We start from the raw sequence: 20452 nt of genomic DNA, 5'->3' as shown, positions 1-20452 counted from the left end.
GAGATAGATAGTGTCGTGGACCTAATAAGAACAAAGCTAATTAGAGACTTTGCCTTGCACAGTTCGACGATGGTGTTCCCACAGGAGCCGGGACAACACTTGCCACCTATACGGCACCCTCCAGAGAGAGAGACACACACTGTGCAAACTTTGTAATTTTCACTATTTTAATCCTCCGTTTCAAGCTGGTTTTTACAAAGCAAACCAAAAAATGAACAAGTCAGGCTATGTGACAGCAGCCGGATCAGTGAAAGGAGCACAGTGAGCAAAGATGAAAAGGAGCCTCTGCTGCTGACTCGGTGACTTTGACATCTAATCCCTTTACCGCCAACTTTATTTCTTTTAAATGCTAATTGTGACGCCCTCGGATGGAGCCAGCCCTACGCCCCATGTGACCGACCCCTTTTGGTGTGTTGCATGTATGTAGAGTAGCATGTGTGGTATACACTGTGGCCCTGTTCAGACCTGGTATTGACATGCTTCCTGAGTGACTGCATCACAATTGGACAGCTCTAAGTACAGGTGTGGATGTACTCAAGACGCATTGACGACGCATTGAGATCCGATCGCTCAGACCGCATTCAGGTGGTCTGAGCCACATATGGCCACATTCTTTTAGCAGTGTGTACGCAAATGTGTCCTGGGCCACATTGAAGGACTGCCTTATTGATACCATCAAATCGGAGATACAGGGTTCTACGATTTAATAAGGCTAGACTGAAGCACTCTTTTGTACACCAGTCAATCCTAAAACTAAATATGGAGCCTAATCCCAGATCAAATGTACGTTGAAGTTCCCTGAATATCGTCCTCTGTGATTGTAATGTTTAAATGTATGTATCCTTGTTTCTTGTCTTTGTCCTTTCTGTGATGTTGCAAATGGAGCTGCTGTGATGCAAAACAAATTTCAGACCTGTCTGACAATAAAGTATTATCGTATTATCATATTATCGTATCGTACTCAACTGACGTCCCGCTGGGATCTGCCGGGTCTCACTGCGCTCCTCAGGTGAATAGACAGGCAGACGCGAGCGCTTGTCTACATAATCTACAGACTATGAGACTATAGGCACAGGAAGTGCATTATTATCATACTGTCAGAGATGGGTCTGTGTTTTGGTTCTGGTGCTTTTGCATGGAGCTGATACCCGCTGGCTCGCTCGCTATTTCGCCCGCCTGGTCTCTCTCCGTCATCCCCGGCTCTCTGAAGCTCTGTACCCCGCTGTTGCCTGGCAAAGGCAATGGTGCCGGCGGACCGCTGTTACAATAACCTTATATTTTAATGTTAGTAAAATGTACATGAATTCACGAATATGTAGGATATTACTACTGACATTCACGTAATATTACGTCACAACGTCTGCTGTATTAGTCATGTGTTTACTACGTGTTTATTTGCGTATAGAGCGGGGAAGTGAGATTGGATTATGAGTGGTCACTCAAGATGCATGTGGAGACGCATTCTAATGCCAGGTGTGAACAGACGTACTTAAAGCTGTCCTCTTGTGATCCGGTCACTGAGGACGCATGTTAATGCCAGGTCTGAACAGGGCCTGTGTGAGATTGGCCCAGATGCCGACATGTCGCCCATCTCACTTCCTGGTGTCCATCGTGTCCTTTTGGACAGCGAAGTGTGAGGCAGGTTAGATTGGCAGGTTTTATTTCTTGTTTATTTTATTTAGTCAAACTCTGAGTTAGGAGTCTTTTTTTGGTTGCATTTATCTATTTGATTTAAGCAGCACCCGCGGGGTCCCTTTTCCTTTGTAGTTTGCCTCCTTTGTTTGTTATTTGTAAATCTAAAGTTACCGGGCGATCCTATAAATAACTTCAATGCAATAAATAACTTTTACCAAATCCATCTGGTTTTATGTTTCTTCCCTCTCCCCTAGAGAGCTGGGTCGTAACATTCCTGCTGACTTTTCTGACCAAGGGGGATTTTCACTTTCAAAGCAGTCAGCAATAGTCCGCCCCACTGTGAAATATGCAAGTACTGGAGACTGGAATTTTTAAGGCTTGCATGCACACCTTTGGAAATCTGGTATTCTGCAGACTTTGCTTAAGGGATTAACCCATAATTCATATTGTTGTGATATTAAAACAGCAACGGGGAAAAGTAAAACAAAACAAAAATCATACACAGAACATGGAGGGAGTTGCTTAAAATATTTTTTCTGGTAGTATAAACACACATGTCACTCTGTGTAACCTAAACTTGTTTGCCTTATGATAGCAAGGCAACTTCCAAATATGTTGATTTGGTACAACAGCGCTGTTTTGCTGACAATCAGGAAGAGAAGAGCAAACACTCCAGTTCATCAAACTACATATGGGATTTGATCCTAACGTTACTGTGCACAGAAATTTCTCTGTCCAGGTTATATTATTTCTAGGGCTGTCAAAATGAACGCGATAATAACGTATTAATGCAAATTTGTAACTTGCGATTTTTAGGTTGTAGCTGGCTTTTAAAGGTAGAGTTAAGATACAGGCATCATATGAAACTAGAAAACATAAGAAATAGGTTGGAGCTTGTCGCGTTTAAATAGCGCTCCAAACTTACGCTAAATTTTGGCAAGGAAAAACTGTCATGGCCATTTTCAAAGGGTTTCCTCAAGATATGTGAATGAAAATGGGCAAGCATATTTGTCCACTCCTGTGTTAATACAAGTTCTAAATACTTGACAAATCTCCCTTGAAGATACATTTTGAACAGATAGATTGGAGTGCTTTGTTTGCACATCGAAACCATCTGTTTTCAATACCAGTGTATGCTTTTCAGGATGGCAGGGAGGCTGAGGCAAAAAGCAAGATGAGAAAAAAGTTGGGCCCTGGAGAGGGTGCAAGTCTATCACAATATATAATGACTCACAAACACATTTACAACCTCAAGAAATGTAGGAAATACCTAGCCCTCACATGTTGGCTGGAGTTAGAAGCCAGACATCTTGATAAGGAGAAGAGCTGAAACAATATATCAATTAATCAATCGACAGAATTCACATTTTTGGGCTCCTCACAGGCATTTCTTCTCTATTTCCTGGCACTTACATGATTCATCAATTTATTGAAAAACTAATGGAAAGATGAATCAATTGAAATATTAATCAATCAATGGGAGGCAGCTATTCTAACCAGCGAGCAGCTGTGTCAGCCATAAGCTTCATGTTGCTATAAAACTATTCAATGACACATAAAAGAATATTCAAAAAATGTCTTGGGCAGCTGTTACTGATTTTTTTTTAATAAAAGATTGTCAACAGTGTGGGAGCATGCAGCCTCTTAACATGAACTGAAGCAGATTTTCAAACTAAAATGGCCTGAAATAGATGTGAATAAATGTCACAGGCCATAAATAACCCATTTGTTTATTTTCCATCACATCACTGATCATGAAAACCACTAGTAAAACATGAATCAAACAGTTACATATTAGTTCAACATGTACCACTTGAGCCATGTGTAACAGTGGATAACAAACAGCCCAGCTGACTGTGCCGGAGTGCTGTCATTAGCCATAACGGCTAATGATTTGGCCCCATCATTAGCTCCCTGTGATAACGATTTTGTACTGCACCCACCCAAAACATGCTAAAAACACTGCCAGGCTAAGTAGTGCTTTTTTTTCACGCCGTAAATGGTGTTTTGGCTAATTGAGCACTGCGGTTAAAAGCTTTCCGCGGACTTGGCGTCATCTGTGACGTAAAGGAGCTTCGCCGTCTGAGCGGCAGTGTTTCTCTGCGAGCTCACCAGCTGTTTTATTCCAGTTATAGTTTCTATAAGCTACGTTGTATCGCCTCCGTCCATCATTGTCTGTGATTCTTCTGCCCATATATCTATCTACGTCGTTGTCTCAAAGGCTTATCCCTCTGCCCAGTTAAATGAGGTTTTAAGGTCATTAACTGATCCAGGCTATTATACTAATGCACCAGGGGTGTTCCAGATTTGATAAATGATTGGAAAGAGATAATGAGACTTATATAGACATCTTGTATTCGCAGTGGCACACGGTGAGACGTGAGAGAGAGAGAGAAGACAAAGAACACAGGATGTTTTTTTCCTCTGTTGGCTTCAAAGAAAAAAAACATGTTTATCGTCAGGTTCCTAACATTTGGTATAATGGGCCAGTGGTTTGCAGCTGGTGTGTGTTGCCTAATAAATGTGCAGTATTAATGTGTGTGTGTGTGTGAGAGAGTGAGTGTGTGTGTCATTGGCCAGTCTGGCAGCACTCTCAGTCCTCAGACAGGCCGTTCTTTGTGCTGCATCTGATGTCATAATTTGTCTGACGTATTCGCTTGCCGAAAGGAACCTTTGGTCAAGAAAGCGCATGTGTGTGTGTGTGTGTGTGTGTGTGTTTGTGTATTCTCATCCAAGCCCTCATCCAGACAGCTTTTTCTTGATTGATGGTTGTCTTTGGGAGCAGGAAGGAGAGGCGATGCCATCGGGAGAGAATTATTAATGCACAGGGGTTTGGGACGGTGTCCAGACTACAGTTGTCACACTGGTCACGGTGTTCGGTAGTCTGAGGGGAGATCAGACACAGCGTGTGCAGAAAGAGAAAAAGAGAGAGAATGCGGAACAGATCAGAGGCGTTTTGGATTATATGTGGTTAAATTGGAATGAGTCATTCTGGACGGGTATATTATAAGATCATTTAGAATCGATTGGGCGATTACTGGGTCTGGTAGTGGAAAGCAATGCGCCATCCAACCCTTGGAGGATGTAGTTATCTGCCAGTAAAAGACGCTGCTGAAGTCAGTCAGACAGACCGCTTTGATTAATATTAATCTCCCTCTTTCTGTTTTTCGTACCTCTCTCTGACTGTCTACCTTTCTCTTCTTCTGTTCTTGTTTTTGTCTCTGTTGCCAGTCCGTGAGTGGAATTCTGCCACAGATTTTATTCTCTGGGATTCCACAGACACACATTCTGCAGAAAGCTGCCAAACCACCACAGCCAACAAATAAGAGTGACGGTTTTTAGGTTTTGATCGTATAATCCCACAGCATAAAAGCACCAAAAAATTGTAAATCGTTGACTTCATAAACATGTGACCTTGAACCTTAGTTTGGCAGATACGGTTACAGAGTGCAACAGGAATAAGTCCTAAAACCCGGAAATGACTTAGCATTTTTCTACTTCTGGTTTCCTCGTCTGGAAGTCAATGGGTTTTTTTTTTTTAATGGGATTTTAGTTAGATGCCTGAAATAAGGTCTGTGACTAACACAAGATTAAGAGATTTTAACGTTTTCTTCTATGACATAAAATACATCAATAAATACCCCACTTGTGAATTTTGAAGCATTTATAAGTCTTAAAAACGGTGGTTGCTAACGAGTGGCTAAACGTCATCATGCCGACTCGTCTGCCTTTACAGCCTCGTTGTGTATACGCACGTTCATGCGACCGTGGTGTAGTTCGTTTATAGCCCAACTTTAGCTTTTTACTTCTGCCGATTGCATTCATGCTTCAAAAATCATTGAAGTGGTGCTCATTTGTGAAGATTATCTTGCTGAACAAAACATGTAATATCATAAACGTTTGTTTGACACAGGACTTATTTTCTGCAGTAATCCAAAACCCAATGGAAAAATCCCATTGGCTTTTTGTTGAGGGAACCAGGGCGATGCCAACTTCCTGGTTGTCCAAAAAAGACGTCATCCCTGGAGCACTCAGTGAGCAGAGACGGTTCAGAAAGGAGAGTCAATTTCCTGTATTTGTATCACGTGGATTTCACCAATGTCCCACCCCTTTAGGGAGACTAGCTGCAGGTCTATTCACTCCAATGGGACTGAACATTAACTCCAATTCTGTCGCAACACAGTCACCAAAGTAAATATTGGACCCATTTTTCACATGCCACATCTTTTGAACATTCTGACACTAGAATTCCATTTTTCAGACAGACAAATCAGGAGAAACTTGTCTCTGTCTCAGCAACACACTCTCGTGATATCTGGCAACCAACGTTTGCGAATGCCCTATAGCTAACTAATTTTTGTTTTGCTAAATATAGCTGTTAAATATTGCAAAATACAATATAAATATGTAATGCAAATATAACCCAATCTGCTTTAATCCATCCACACTATGTTCACAACATTTCCAAACGAGGTGGGGGGGATGCTCAGAAGATAAGAAGTGTATATCATTTCATACCATTGGCGCAGCTTGTAATGTGTCATCTTTGTTTTAGAGCATCTTTGGTATGAGTGTCTCATACTTTGGATGATTATTAACTTCCTAAATATTCATTTCACTATTCTTTAATTGTAACTGCTCATTTCAACGACTTGGATCAAACAGATTAGCTTTGTGAGAAAAGAACATGATGAGAAGTTAGGGAAGAATAAAAAAATAACTGACGTCATAAAGAACATGAGTGACATGAGCAGCAGCACCAGAAGATATATCTGTGTTTACTGCAATAAAGTAATGCTGCTAGATCATGACTGTACAAAACCAGAAATAAAAACTGGAAAATGGTGTGGTTAGAAATTATTTTATATTATTTATTTTTTTTACTTTAAGAATAGATTGATGAATGGATTAAAAGAAATGACGATGATGACCTGCATTTTAGCCTCTAAGTAAGAAATGTGTTTGGGATTTTCCTTTACTATATTTTCAGCATGAAGATCAATCTTCTTTTGTTTGCAGTATCTGCTCATCTACATCTACTTATCTAATGTAGCATAACCCAGAAGGATATAATTATCTCTTGGCCAAAACTGTGGTCGGTTTCTTGTAAGGCATTATGTGTAATTGCAGATTCCCCTGATCCCTCTAATCCTTCTTACCACACACTGTTCTGCTAGCACACTATCCCTGTGTAGAACTTTAGATGTTGAAATTTAAAAACAATAGATGTAATAAATCACATGTGGTGAATGTTAGACTATTGTCTTTTTGACCATTATGGTCATTTACATTGCCAATGCCGTTTAGTGAAAATACAGTGTCTGCATGGCAAAGTTTACAACTGAAACTTTATACCTGCGATAATACATTTGTTGACCACTTGGTGGCAGCAGAAACAAACTGTAGCCACAGCACTGACATATTATCACCTTATCTTTTTTGCTGAAGAAGACGTTAGCAAACAATTGCCTATTTATACATTAAAAGATAGACAGCATCATTAGCATTCATTTAGAGTCGTGTTTCCGGCCAAGTAATGTCTAATATTTGGGCTGCTTTTAGTTCTGTTCTAGTCTACACAAACCCTTGAGGAAAATGCTCTTCAGCTTGTAAAAGCTTCACCATATTCACCAGCTAACCGCAAATCACTTGTCTGTCTGCTGTTTGATGTTGGGAAGGTAGAGGACTGTGGGTTTGTCAGAGCTATTTCACTTAAAGGCCCTGATACACCGAGCCGACGGTCAGCCGTCAGCCAGTTTGGGACTGTCGGTGAGCGTCCGTCGGCCTAGTTTTTGCGGTGTGCCGCGCACCGTCGGCTCTAGTCTGCCTGTATTGTTTTTTTTTTGGCCGACTCATGTTGTATCGGTGGTGGAGCCCGTCGTTGAGAGAAATCACTCTGATTGGCTGTTCAGCTTAAACAAATCAGTGCACGAGAAGAGAAGTGAGGAAAGCAAGCAAACAAGTAAAGTCAAGAGGGCACAAAGAAGGCTCTTCTCATTTTTCATCTTCATCTCATCTGATCATTCCAATAAACAGATATTTTCACAACGATATGGCCATTTAATGAAGCTAAGTGGCGAGTGAGAGTGGTGTGAAAAAGGTCGTCAAACACTGCTTTGTTTCATGTACGTATCATGTCCTCGGTCTTCCGGTTTCCCTTTTTGAATGACAAATACAGACTACCACTACCTGCTGGTAAGGAGAGTTATTTCATCTCACACAGGCGCAGAACATATGTGGTAGTCGGCCGTTGGTGGTAGTCTTTGCGGTGTGTTCGAGTGCAACTTTTTGGCCAAGACAAAGGCGAAGTAAGGTGACATAATATAGGCGGCCTTCGTAGTTCTCTGATGTCTCGGGTGTGTGGAGCTTAGTTTGAAAAAAGGTTGATGAGAGTCTTGAGACTGAACCAAAACAGTAAAGCTGCAGTCCATAAAACCAAAATAATGACCCGAAAGACACTAAAATGCTCAGTGGCTTTATCACTATGATATACTCGGTTCACATTACACAGTCGTTTGATCACTTGCTGATATTAAAATACTGATTAGAGCAGCTTTGAAAATATGTCCTGTCCACTGTCCTTACTTCCTGTTGCTGTTGTGGACGGCCTCGTTGAGGTAACCTCGTCGTCATAGAGGATTATGTGATGCTGATTAAAACCACGTTGTTGCCGAGGTCAGGAGCAGCCACACGTTTGATACCTGAAGCTGCAGTGAAAATGCCGCAGTGGTAATTGTTAGTCAAGGTTAGGACACATAATGTGTGCGTATTCCATATAGGCACCTGGGAATTCAATTTGCTGTATTGTTCCCCATCGTACTGATGAATAAGCATCAATATAAGCATTCTGCTATATTATCCTAAAAAGACATAATAGTGAATGTGTGTGTGCGCGCATGTGCATGTCCAGGAGCTGATATATGGCTGAAAGCTATCTGGTGTAATGAGGCCAAGGTGATTTATAAGTGCAGAATGCTCCATTCCCCAGCGTGCACATGCAAACACATACACTTAAGAGCAGGACTGTGACAGCTGCTTCACTTTCTCTTTAAATGGCTTGCCAATTAAAAGCAAGTGAAACTTTGCTTTGCCACAGCCAAAGCCAAAGCCTGGCAAAAAGCAAATTGGTTCAAGTTTCAGAATCTATATTTGTGATGATGAGACGACCGTATGTGGAGGCTGTTTACCAAAACCTTGCCCTGACAGAAGTTTGGTTGCTTTGAATGAGGAAATGATAGAATAAATGTAGTGCAAAAGGGGTTGCTGGGAGAACAGACCAGTCTAGACAATCACCTGAAAGGTATGGGAGGGAGGTAGACAGAGAGGAGACAAGGAGGAAGATGGAGCACAGAGACAGACGCTTGTAGTCTGTTAGCATATTAGTGTCTGAGCGGAGGACAGGCAGACAGGTGAAGGCAGAACAGAGTCTGGTAGTCATATGCTCGTAACCAGAGGGAGCGCTGCTTTGGATCAGACAGGCTCACCATTAACCTATAGTGACACTGTTTCGACAGTGGAGGGAAACAGCAGAGAAAAGGGGGTTAGGAGAGGAGCCGGCGCATTAGCAACGCAGTCAGTGATCGGTGGGGACTTCACGCTCACGCAGGATTGAATTGTTCAAACAACATCAACACGGGAATAGATAATGGGGCTATTGGCGAGAACAGAGGGGTAGGACGAGGTGCTGACCTTTCTGAATGCAGCCGATAGAATGCAGAGAGGTAAATCCTCATTACTACAAGCATAATAATTATGATTTCACCTTCATCCTAATGATAGTACTTTAATGTGTTCACAGCGGTGTCTATCTCCAAGGAACAAAACCGTGCTTCTTTCAAAAACATATTAATGATGCTACACATCAGATTCCACCCCACTGTGTTATTCCGCAACTACAGCTGATCGAGCAGATGTAACCACATGAAAGCCACGGACCTCGCAATTAAGAAAATAAGAGGGCTAAAACCATCAAAAGAAAAACATCCCTCTAACAAAAGCGTTTTCAATCCATCATAATGTTGTGTTTATGTTCCTTCAAGTTCTTCTTTAATGTCCCTCCAGCTTTGCTGAAATTAGATTTCAGGGTAAAAGAAGTTCATGTGTTCAGTCTGCTGATTCAACATTCATTAATCACTTTAGTTTGACGCCAATCGTGGTTTCGTAAGAGAAGATCGAAGGTTTATTCAAATGATGGATTCATGATGAAACTTCCTTTAATTTGTCTAGCAATCATTCAAACTGCGTTTTATTTTAAAAATGCCATTGCATAAAACTTAAAAGTTGAACAGAAGAAGACATTTTTAAACATGTCAGAAAGGGATTTAAACAGATTTGGCAAACAGTTGCTTATTGACACATTCATCTGACACGGACTCATTTGGAGTTATGTTCACAGACTGTATGGACAAATGGACAAAGTCACCGTGACATCACCCATTAGTTTGAGGACTGCCGTTTTGAAGCATCGAGTTTGGTTTGGCCATCGCCATCTTGTTTTTTTGCAACCAGAAGTGACACGAGAGGGTGGAGCTAAGTAAAACCCAACGCTGAATAAGACATTTTTAGGTGACAAAAAATTGTATAATTAACTTTTATGAACTGAAAACACACTGTAAAAGGGTTAAAGTTGTAAGATGAAAACACAGACAACTCCCAGAGTGGACAACGCCATGGTAGCGACCTGTCAATCACAAGGTAGCCACGCCCTAAAACATACCCTGCTTTATGGTCTATTTGACTCTAAATGGGACCATAATTTACAAAATGAACATCATGCTGTATTGAAGAAGACTTGAAACTAACGATTGAGACCATAAACTCATGTTTACAATGTTTACTGAAGTGATAAATCAAGTAGGGTCATTTTCTAGTGCACCTGATGAATGTTAATTCAGTATTCACTCCTCTTGCCTGTATTTTGCTCTCCACATGCTTCTTTAAAAAATATCTGACTGCAAAATGCTCCACTGTGTTCTCCAGCTTGTCTGTGTGCTGTTTGGTGCTGAGCAGTCAGTGTTACATTGGGCTTTTAGAGATTTTTTTTGTTGCCTGCTGTGGCGGAAAAATACATTATGAAAGCGGTGAACGTGAACCAGAAGTTGCAGGCCGTGAAAAGTAAAAAAACACAGAGCTAAAAGATGCCAAAAAGGTTCACAGAGCTGCAGAGTTGGTGATAATTCTCTGTGGGCTCGTCTCTATGAGAGACACCTTTCAAATTACACACACTGCCGTCATTTCATCTATTATATATACATAGAAAATATGGAGTAAAGCCGCATTAAAGTTGCAAGCCAATGAAGACATCGCCTTCAAAGAGTGCTTGGGGGATTTTATATAAGCTTGGCATTGTCACAGTTAATCACACACACACACACACACACACACACACTCACGGCTGGAGTTGAAATGCTAGAGTCCAGTCACCCGCGGGGAATGTGCCTTGAAAATCAAAAGACATTAACCAATTAGCGCTGATCAATAGTCGCAGCCACCCAGGGATGAGCCAGACTAGGAGCGTTGTTAATGCGTGCCTCCGGGCCAATCGGCAGGCTGGGAGCGCTATTACTCTCAGCTCTCAGCCAATGAAAATGCTGGAAGAACTCTTGACATCCTGCTGCTCTCCAATGCAAAGTACCTCTCCCGCTGTAGCTAGGCAGAACAGGCTGCACGAGGAAATAAAAGAGGAGAGGAAAGAGACGAGGAGGGAGGAATAGAGGGAGAGTGTGCATGTGTTGTGAAAGCAGGTGTCATAGTGGGCTGCAATGGGCAGCAGGTAATCCCACTGAGATAAGCAGTAGCATGACAGCCAACCTTTAATTCCCCATGGGAGGTGGTGCTGTGGAGTTGTCGCCAGGTTGTTCTTCCCATCCCCTAGAAATAGATTTATATAAAGGCGTAATGGGGAGATAGGGATGCATCTTGATGGGGGAAGATTGAGGCGAGAGAAGAAGAAAGAGCGAAAGCGACAAAAGGCAGAGAGAGGGTAGTACTTCTGCTTCGCGCATTATGCACACAGACGAGCATGTTCGCATACACATGATCCCAGCAGCGCCTCGACTGTTCTGTATTCATGCTGAGGAGAACAAATATCAGCGTGGGGCTTTGGATGTATAGGGGGATGGAGGCAGGAGGGAATGAAGGAGAAAGGGGGAGTAAAAAAAAAAAAAGAGGAGGAGATATCTAAAATATTACACCTATCCGGGGGAGTGTTCAGTGGAGCAGGCATTATGAGAGCGTAAATTACATTCCCTCCTTCTCCCCTTGGGCTGCCGGCTGCTGGATGAATATAATCGGCCAGACACACACACACACACACACGCACACACGCACACGCACACACACACACACACACACACACTGCGCTGCCTATAGACACTGGCAGAATATTAGATAAAGCGCCATGATGTGTTTATGTTTATTGTCGCAGAAGTCTCCAATCATGCATCGATCTGTTCTCCAGCCTGTTCTTTTCTGAAATGATGTAAAGTATTGACACATAAGTCATTTATTTCAATTGGGAGGAGATCAATAGTGATTCACTGGGGCCATGTAAAACATCCGGCATCAAGTGGGACAGCGTCTAAGGTGGCAGGACGGAGGAGAGCGCGTGGCTTTGCTAATCAAAATTGCTATTCGCATGATTATCCATAGTTAATCGCGATTAATCGCAAATTACATTTTTTATCTGTTCAAAATGTACCTTAAAGGGAGATTTGTCAAGTATTTAACACACTTATCAACATGGGAGTGGGCAAATATGCTGCTTTATGCAAATATATGTATATATTTATTATTGGAAATCAATTAACAATAAAAAAAAATACAAACATTGTCAAGAAACCCTCACAGGTACTGCATTTAGCATAAAACAATATGCTCAAATCATAACATGGCAAACTGCAGCCCAACAGGCAACAACAGCTGTCAGTGTGCCAGTGTGCTGACTTGACTATGACTTGCCCCAAACTGCATGTGATTATCATAAAGTGGGCATGTCTGTAAAGGGGAGACTCGTTGGTATCCATAGAACCCGTTTTCATTCACATATCTTGAGGTCAGAGGTCAAGGGACCCCTTTGAAAATGGCTATGACAGTTTTTCCTCGCCAAAATTTAGCGGAAATTTGGAGCATTGGTTGGTACCAATGGATTCCTTAGGTTCATATGATGCCTGTATCTTCACTCTAGCTTTAAAAACCACCACAACCTAAAAATCGCAAATTGCGTTAAAGAAATTAGTGGCATTAAAACCAATTTGCGTAATTATCGCATTAACTTTGACAGCCGTAGTAGAAAGCTCTTTGTCTTTCTTTTCAATTTTTACTTTACAACAGTAATTCAAAGAGATGTGTTCTTGACCTTTTTGAACTTGAGCCTCTTTTCCTTGGAACATAATTTGTCATAAGAAAAGAAAAAAAGACCTTTTGAATGAAACAGTTTACCGCACACGTTGAACACTAGAGCTGAAAATGATTTGTCGACTGAGTGATTATTTGTTGAATGGAAAATTAATCTATTTTTATAATAATTAATCAGTTTTCAAGCAAAAATGTCACACATTCATTAGTTCCAGATTCGTAATTCTGATAATTTGCTGCATCTCAATGTCTTATGTGACAGTAAAATGAATATCTTTGGGTTTTGGACTGGTGGTCGGACAAAATGAGCGATTTAAAGATGTCACATTGCTGTGTTAGAAGTTGCGATTATATAATATTCTGACATTTAATAGACCAAATGATAATAGATTAATCAAGAATAAAACATTGCCAGATTAACGGATAATGAAAAGTATGCATATCATCATTGGGACAGAGCATTATTCTCTCCGTCTCTTATTCTGTCGCTCTGTGTATTACAATCTGTTAGCTGAAGCAGATAGACAGCTAATCCTCTTTATCTCTGCTCTTGAAGTTAATTTGTCTCTCGATGGAACCTAGAGAAAGTAGGGGAAGGTAGCGAGTGCACAGCTTAAGGTGGCGAAGGGGGAAGAGAAAGCAGAACTGATCGGTCTTCTTTACGACAGAGCCTGTGGCAGGCCCAGATGTCAGGGATGTTAGGTCAGCGCCTGCTAAATCGGAGGGCAGCAACTTGAGTCAAGGCTCATTACTTCTTTACATTAGGCAACCGTTAAAGAAAACACTATTCTAATTCTCCTCCTTCCATGTCTCTATCCTCCTCATCCCTTCCTCCTCGCCTCCTCCTCCTCCTCCTCCTCCTCCTCCTCCTCTCTCGCCCCATCAGGGCCGCTGTTCCAGGGAGAACTGTAAGTACCTGCATCCTCCCCCCCACCTAAAGACCCAGCTGGAGATCAATGGGAGGAACAACCTCATCCAGCAGAAAAACATGGCCATGCTGGCTCAACAGATGCACCTCGCCAACGCCATGATGCCCGGCACACAGCTACAGCCAGTGGTGAGAGAACACATGAAAATACACATTACACTAAGTTTCTACACACGTAATGTACAAACTCTTCATAAACTCTTCACTCTTCTTAAAACCTATCTGAAGTTATTGACAGAGCAAGAACTCTAAATGGAATGAATTCATTTTACCCTTATACATGAATGGCACAAAGATGATTTATGCCTCTTTGAGATGTTTGAATTTTTACTGGATATTAACGCAGGGCTCGACATCCCGTTGTACCGGGAGGCCGAAAACAATATGACCGGGGAAGATGACAATTCATTTTTAGGGACGAGAGTTGAAAGAAAAATTTCTGTTACATTAGAATGAACGATGATGAATGTAGATGATGTGTAGCGCACACACACACACACTGTCAGTGTCCCCTGATCCATCCCGCACAAACACACACACACACACACACACACACACACACACACTATCAGTGTGCCCTGATCCATCCCGCACAAACACACACACACACACACACACACACAGCAAATACTGCCGGCCTCTGACCTCATGATAGAGTTTCAAGAGTTTTATTTGCCATTTGTACCTATAAGTACATTGGAATTCTGAGCATTTTACATCGAGTCAGCTTTAAGAAAAGAAAAAAGGTAGAAAAGGCACAAGGTAATTCAGTACAAAATAAGTAGCACATTCAACTCAACACAATAAATAAATAAATTATTAAAATATAAAACGCCCTCAGTGTAGTCAATAAATAAACTAAACTACCCTCTGCATAGGAACGATACCCCCAGAATACAAATATACAGTAAATATGCTCCATGACCATGTTAAAAGAACTTGTAACTCTCAAAAATATTGAAAAAAATAAATAATTAATATATTTCAGACAATTACACACTAGTGGAAGGCAGCGTATTGCACAGCATTACAGTCCATTCAGTTCAGGTTTACTGTGTATGATCTAATGAGCTAAGCTTTTTAGTATTAACGTTACCAGTTTGCTAACGTTAGACTGTTTGATGTTAACCTTAACAATATAGTTAACGCTTGCTAATGAGTCAGTAGCCGATGTTTGCATTCAGCGTCAGTGACTGAGCTGATGATAATGTTATTTTAACTGTCAGGAGTCGAAACTACTAATATTACTATTGTTAGCCACTTATTTACTTGCTTACTCCTCTTCATCCCCTACGGGTAATAAGGCTGCAATGAGATCTCTCCATCGCATTTGTGCTGCTCCTCTCCCCATGACAAGAGGAGCACATTTGCTGGATAATAATTAACAGGGCTGTTGTTTAATTGGAACGTAAAAAGTTTAGTATTGACCAAAATGACACCAAAAACTTAAAATCCTCGTACGAGCTCACGACCTTGAGGCATGGCTGAAGAGCTTCAGAAAAGAAAGTGGACCTTGAGTCAAAAATTGTGAACAAACTGTCATCTCAGAGCCTCAGGTGATATCTTCAAACATTTTGTTTTGCCCGACCAACAGTCCAAAACCCAAATATATTAAATATACACAGATTTGAGAAGGTGGAACCAGAGAATATTTGGTATTTTTGCTTGAAAAATGACATCAAAATAGTTTGGCGATGTATTTTCTGTCGATTGACTAATCATTTAATTGACTAATCATTTCAGCACTAACATCATTAATATCATGTTAGCCTGGATTAATCAAGCAATGTTTGAACATCGGGGCCCAGGCATCAGACACTGAATTCTTACCATCACTGTGGGAGTATTTTTATACAGCGATCAATAAAGTATTATATTCTTATCATCATGCATCCACCCCCCCCCCCACACACACACACACACACACACAAACACATGCAGTAAAAGACACCAGAAGTGGCAGTGTGACTGTGCTGCATGCTCCAAGGATCTTCAAGGTGATGGCCGGAGCTCCAGTCAGCCAGTTCAAATGAATCCTTCCCTGCCTGCTCCACGAGACCTTACGGAGTCAATGAGACCTGTCAGTCAGGCTTCAAGTAATTCCTCTGTCTTCTCCTCCGTCCCTTTATGTGTAAGTGAGAGCAGTGGAGTGAATTTGTCTCAGACTATTCAAAAGCGCTTCAGATGCTGCACGCTTGGACACGCACACACACACACACACGCGCGTCTCATGCTTATCACCCTTATCTTGGGAAGAGAGGCTGAGTCGAGAGGCCCATTGAGATGAACAGAGGAAGCTATGAAAGAGTTTAAAGAAGCAATAGATCTCCCTGGGACTGCAAGGCCTTCCTTTTCTGTTTATGTCATGGGGAGAGAGAAAGTAAGGAGGAGGAGGAGGAGGAGGAGGAAGATAGGCTGACAGAGAAGGACACAGCAGAAGAAGAAAGGGAGGAGATAAATGAACAGAGTAAAGACAGGCAGGTAAAGTGAAGGAGATAGGACGACAGCAGCGAGGAGAGATGGCTTTAGACCTGCACTACAAAGAAAAAGTCAAGAAAACAGAGCCGTGTCGTGTGCAAAGGGAACAAAGGCTAAGACCGGGTGCTAGCCTTTCCAGGAATCAGACGTTCTTCCTCCATCCCTCCCTTGTGTCCTTAGCTCAGCTTCCTGCCCCCCATCCATCCCCGGTATCTCTACCCAATTATATCTGCTGTTCTCCCACTTTTTTTTTTTTTGTCTTTAGCTGTCCACCCTCCCTCCATGTGCGTAGGAGAGTGCTTTCATTTCACGCATGGAACTGTGCAGAGGGTGAAGTAATTAGGGTCCATTACAGCTGTCTGTGAGTGATGGTGCTCGTGATGCTTTTTATTACAGAGTCAACGTCAGCGGACAGCCCACATTACAATTATATCTTCTCTACAGTACTGCCTCACACACTCACTCACTCACTCATTCATTCACTCACCGTTGGTGTACTTGTTTGGTGCAGACAGTGTGTAGAAAGTGAAATAAAACCATAAAAGCCACAGGGGAGAGGCATTCCGGTGGTGTCTTGCATCTGTAATTAGATGTATTAATTAGGCTAGTGTTTAAAAATGTTTGCACCAAAGCCCAGAGTGCACTTGTCTGGTATAGACATTCAGAATCAGTAACATATTTTAAATCCAAATATTAAGCGACACTATGTAATTTATCAAAGATGAAATAATACGGTCTCCCTCTTAAAAAACAAATAGTTCAGAAAGTTCTCATACACATTATAACCTGTGTAAAGTATTGCACTGTAATTTGAATATATATTCCACAAAATCAATTTGTATTTAATCCACGTAATCGTGAACCAGGAAGTATAAAGAGCGATAAAGGTGATGGATTGGTGGGTCAAAAAACACCGGACTTTCGCCCAGGAGGACGATGTTCATACACTGTGTGAAACAAGAACTCAACGTTGATTTATTTGTCACATAACTCTCGTACTTTAGTTACCCCACTTCTGTAGTTATTTTAACCCAAACCACGATCTTTTCCTAAACCTAACCAAGTTATTCCCTGTGAAGACGGAAGTTTATTTTGAAAAGACTGTATGCATGTAACAAGCGGAAATTGACACGCTGCAGGACGTTCATAGGAAGAAAATCTGGAATAATTTTTCATAACAAATCATACAAACTGTGATGTAGATACGTTGAAAAGTTCAGTTTATAATCAATAAAACACACCGTTGCTCTACTCAACACATTCAATACTTTTGCTGCTGCCATAGTCTGGTATGACCACTAACTTATATGTTAGCTAATGCTGGCAAACTTTAGATACATGAAGCATGTGCAATATGTGCAATAACGTTATTGCATTGTAAACTCATGACTTACTACTGTTACATTACATTGACCATTATCCTGTAATTGTCACTTGTGGCCACAGTGGACACTGTTCAACAAAAGTTTTTTTTTTTACTTTTATAGCCATATTTTCCTTTTCTCATTGTTATTTTAAATTTAATCCACATAAAGCATCTTGTAACTTTGTTTTTAAAGGTGCTGTGCAGATAAAGTTTTTTTTATTATAGGCTATTATAATTAAATATTTTTGCACATTATGCTCATTTTACAAAATTTCTCCTGAATAGCGTATGAATAATGTTTTGCTTAAGCTTGGTGCTGCAGTATGCAATTGAGTGTCAAAATAGGATTATTGTACAACTTTAAAGATAGTGCCATGTATTGGCTCAATGGTTAAACATTTCATCAAGCTAAATGTTGACTGCATGTTCAAATTCAAATTACACTGTAAAAAAAAAAAACGTAACATTACTTGGCATAGCATGACCATAGACTGTATACAAGAAGTGGACGTAGTCACCGTGACGTCACCCATTGGTTTGTTTGAAGTCTTGAGTTCGGCATTTTGGCTATCGCCATCTTGGTTTATTGCAACCAGAAGTGACACGAGAGGGTGGAGCTAAGTACAACGCCGTGGTAGTGACATGTCAATCACAAGGTAGCCATGTCTTAAATCATACCCTGCTTTATGTTCTATTTGACTCTAAATGGGACCATAATTTACTAAAGGAACATCATGCTGTATTAAATTAGACTTCAAACTAGTAAGACCGTAAACTCAAGTGAGAAGTAGGCTCATTTTCTCATAGACTTCTATACAATCAGACTTCTTTTTGCAACCAGAGGAGTCGCCCCCTGCTGGCTATTAGAAAGAATGCAACTTTAAGGTACTTCCACATTGGCTTCACTTCTCAGACCCCTGGAGTTCCCCACTGAGCATGACATTGAAACTCAGCTCTAGCTGATCACATTGCTTATGGAAATCTTTGTAACTAAGAGATTGTCTGAGACATAAGTGTTTTCAATCTGTTGCCATTGTGATTTATAGCAAGAATCTGCAATGTCCTATCATTGTTGGAAACAATTCAATGCTAAGTGAAGACACATTCAGGTCACAACCTTTTTGCAGGATGACATCACTGCATTGCTACAGCCTCATGACTGTGAGTCTCTCCACCGATCATCACAGCTGCGAATATCCCAAATTGATATCCGAGCACCTTGAGAGAGACACATCGACTTTTCCAGAGTACCTTGTGATAGGACGTAATTCTTCAGACGTTCCAGAGGGAAGCACTGAGAGAATTAGAGAGTCCACGCCATTATTCCTGATTTTCTGAGTCATCCCAGAGCAGCGAGGAGGTTTTGAGAGGAATGTAGCTGTCCAGCCTTGGCTGCCGCTGCTCTATTACTCACTGTGTCATGTTGGCAGGGACTCAAGAGACAATCCTCAGACTGGGGCTGAGGTCAGGAACGTGCAGGGAAAAAACATGCACTGTGCTATGTCAGCTAGCATACTCCTTAGCATCCCAGTCACAGCATGTGTCTTTGAAACTCCAGTAAAGCACATGTTTGCACAGCCCATCTCACCCCTCCCATGCAACACACAGCTTGACGTCTATCCATCAGCCTTATTACTCCTATTTGTGTGTGATCTCTGGTGTGTGAAGCGTTTGGTTCCATCTGATCCATGTAAGGAGTAAGTGACACCATATACAGAGGCTAGGCCCCGGTTATGTGTTATCTCAAATGAAAGACAAGCAGCCATTAAAGAAGGTTTTTCCTCAGATGTCGGCCCATTAAGTGTCTATATTTGACAACTTCTTTGCCTCCACATCCCCAACCACAGTTCCTACCCTCTGCTTGGCTGTTGATCATTGCGTACATCTCTTATTTCACACCTAATTTCATATGGTTTCAATGGGAGATTTGAGTAGGAGTGAGGAAGGATGGAATTTTACTTATTGGTAGATGTAATTAAAGATCATATTCATAACAGTTTTATGTAGATGAATAATAAAAACAAATGAAATACATCCACAGAGCTTTTAGAAAGGTGTTGAATAAAAGTTTGGCCACAGACCTTATTAAAAACTAGGGCTGACTGAATGCTTTGAAGCTTTGAAGCTTTGAAGCTTCGACTGTTGCCATGACGTTCAACCTCCAAATCACTATTCGAATGCTTTGTTTTTTATTTATTTTTTTCGTTTTTAATATATATATATATACATATATATATATATATATATATATAAGTACGTAATAATAATGTATAAATCCCCAAATAGCTCATGAAAAAAGGAATAATCCCACACCATTATTCATTATTCATATTAAACCTGAATTATTATTAGTTATTCTCAGACGGATAACACTGTTTGGCACTGTCCCGCGCACTGAAACGGGGGAGATGGAGATAAACAGACCGAAGAACATGTCAGCCTGCCACACCTTTTGAATACGTCTCACCGAATTTTCGAAGCCCCAAAAATGGTATTCGGCACAGCCCTACTAAAAAACCCATTCAAAAATCCCATTGACTTCGGGACGAGGGAACCCGGAAGTGCTAAAATTCTAACTCATCTCTGGGTTTTAGGACTCATTCCTGCAGCACTCTATGTCGGCCTTTAGCTACATGTTGCAAAACGACTTTTATTCTACCACGAAAAAGATTCATCACTTGACATGACTG

General features: G+C 41.1%; 1 protein-coding gene across 16 annotated transcripts in view; it reads left to right on the top strand.

Annotated features, from left to right (window-relative positions):
* Positions 1–20452, top strand: part of LOC119491208 (muscleblind-like protein 1) — a 75439-nt gene that overhangs the window by 42519 nt on the left and 12468 nt on the right. For all 16 annotated transcript variants that reach the window (XM_037774949.1, XM_037774965.1, XM_037774959.1 and 13 more), the window contains one exon: positions 13877–14047. In XM_037774949.1, the coding sequence (XP_037630877.1) occupies positions 13877–14047 (171 nt within the window). The remainder of the gene's footprint in view (positions 1–13876; positions 14048–20452) is intronic.

The sequence above is a fragment of the Sebastes umbrosus genome, chromosome 7 (assembly GCF_015220745.1).
Source record: "Sebastes umbrosus isolate fSebUmb1 chromosome 7, fSebUmb1.pri, whole genome shotgun sequence".
In the NCBI taxonomy this organism is placed as follows: domain Eukaryota; kingdom Metazoa; phylum Chordata; class Actinopteri; order Perciformes; family Sebastidae; genus Sebastes; species Sebastes umbrosus.
This window is presented reverse-complemented; position numbering and strand designations above follow the sequence as displayed.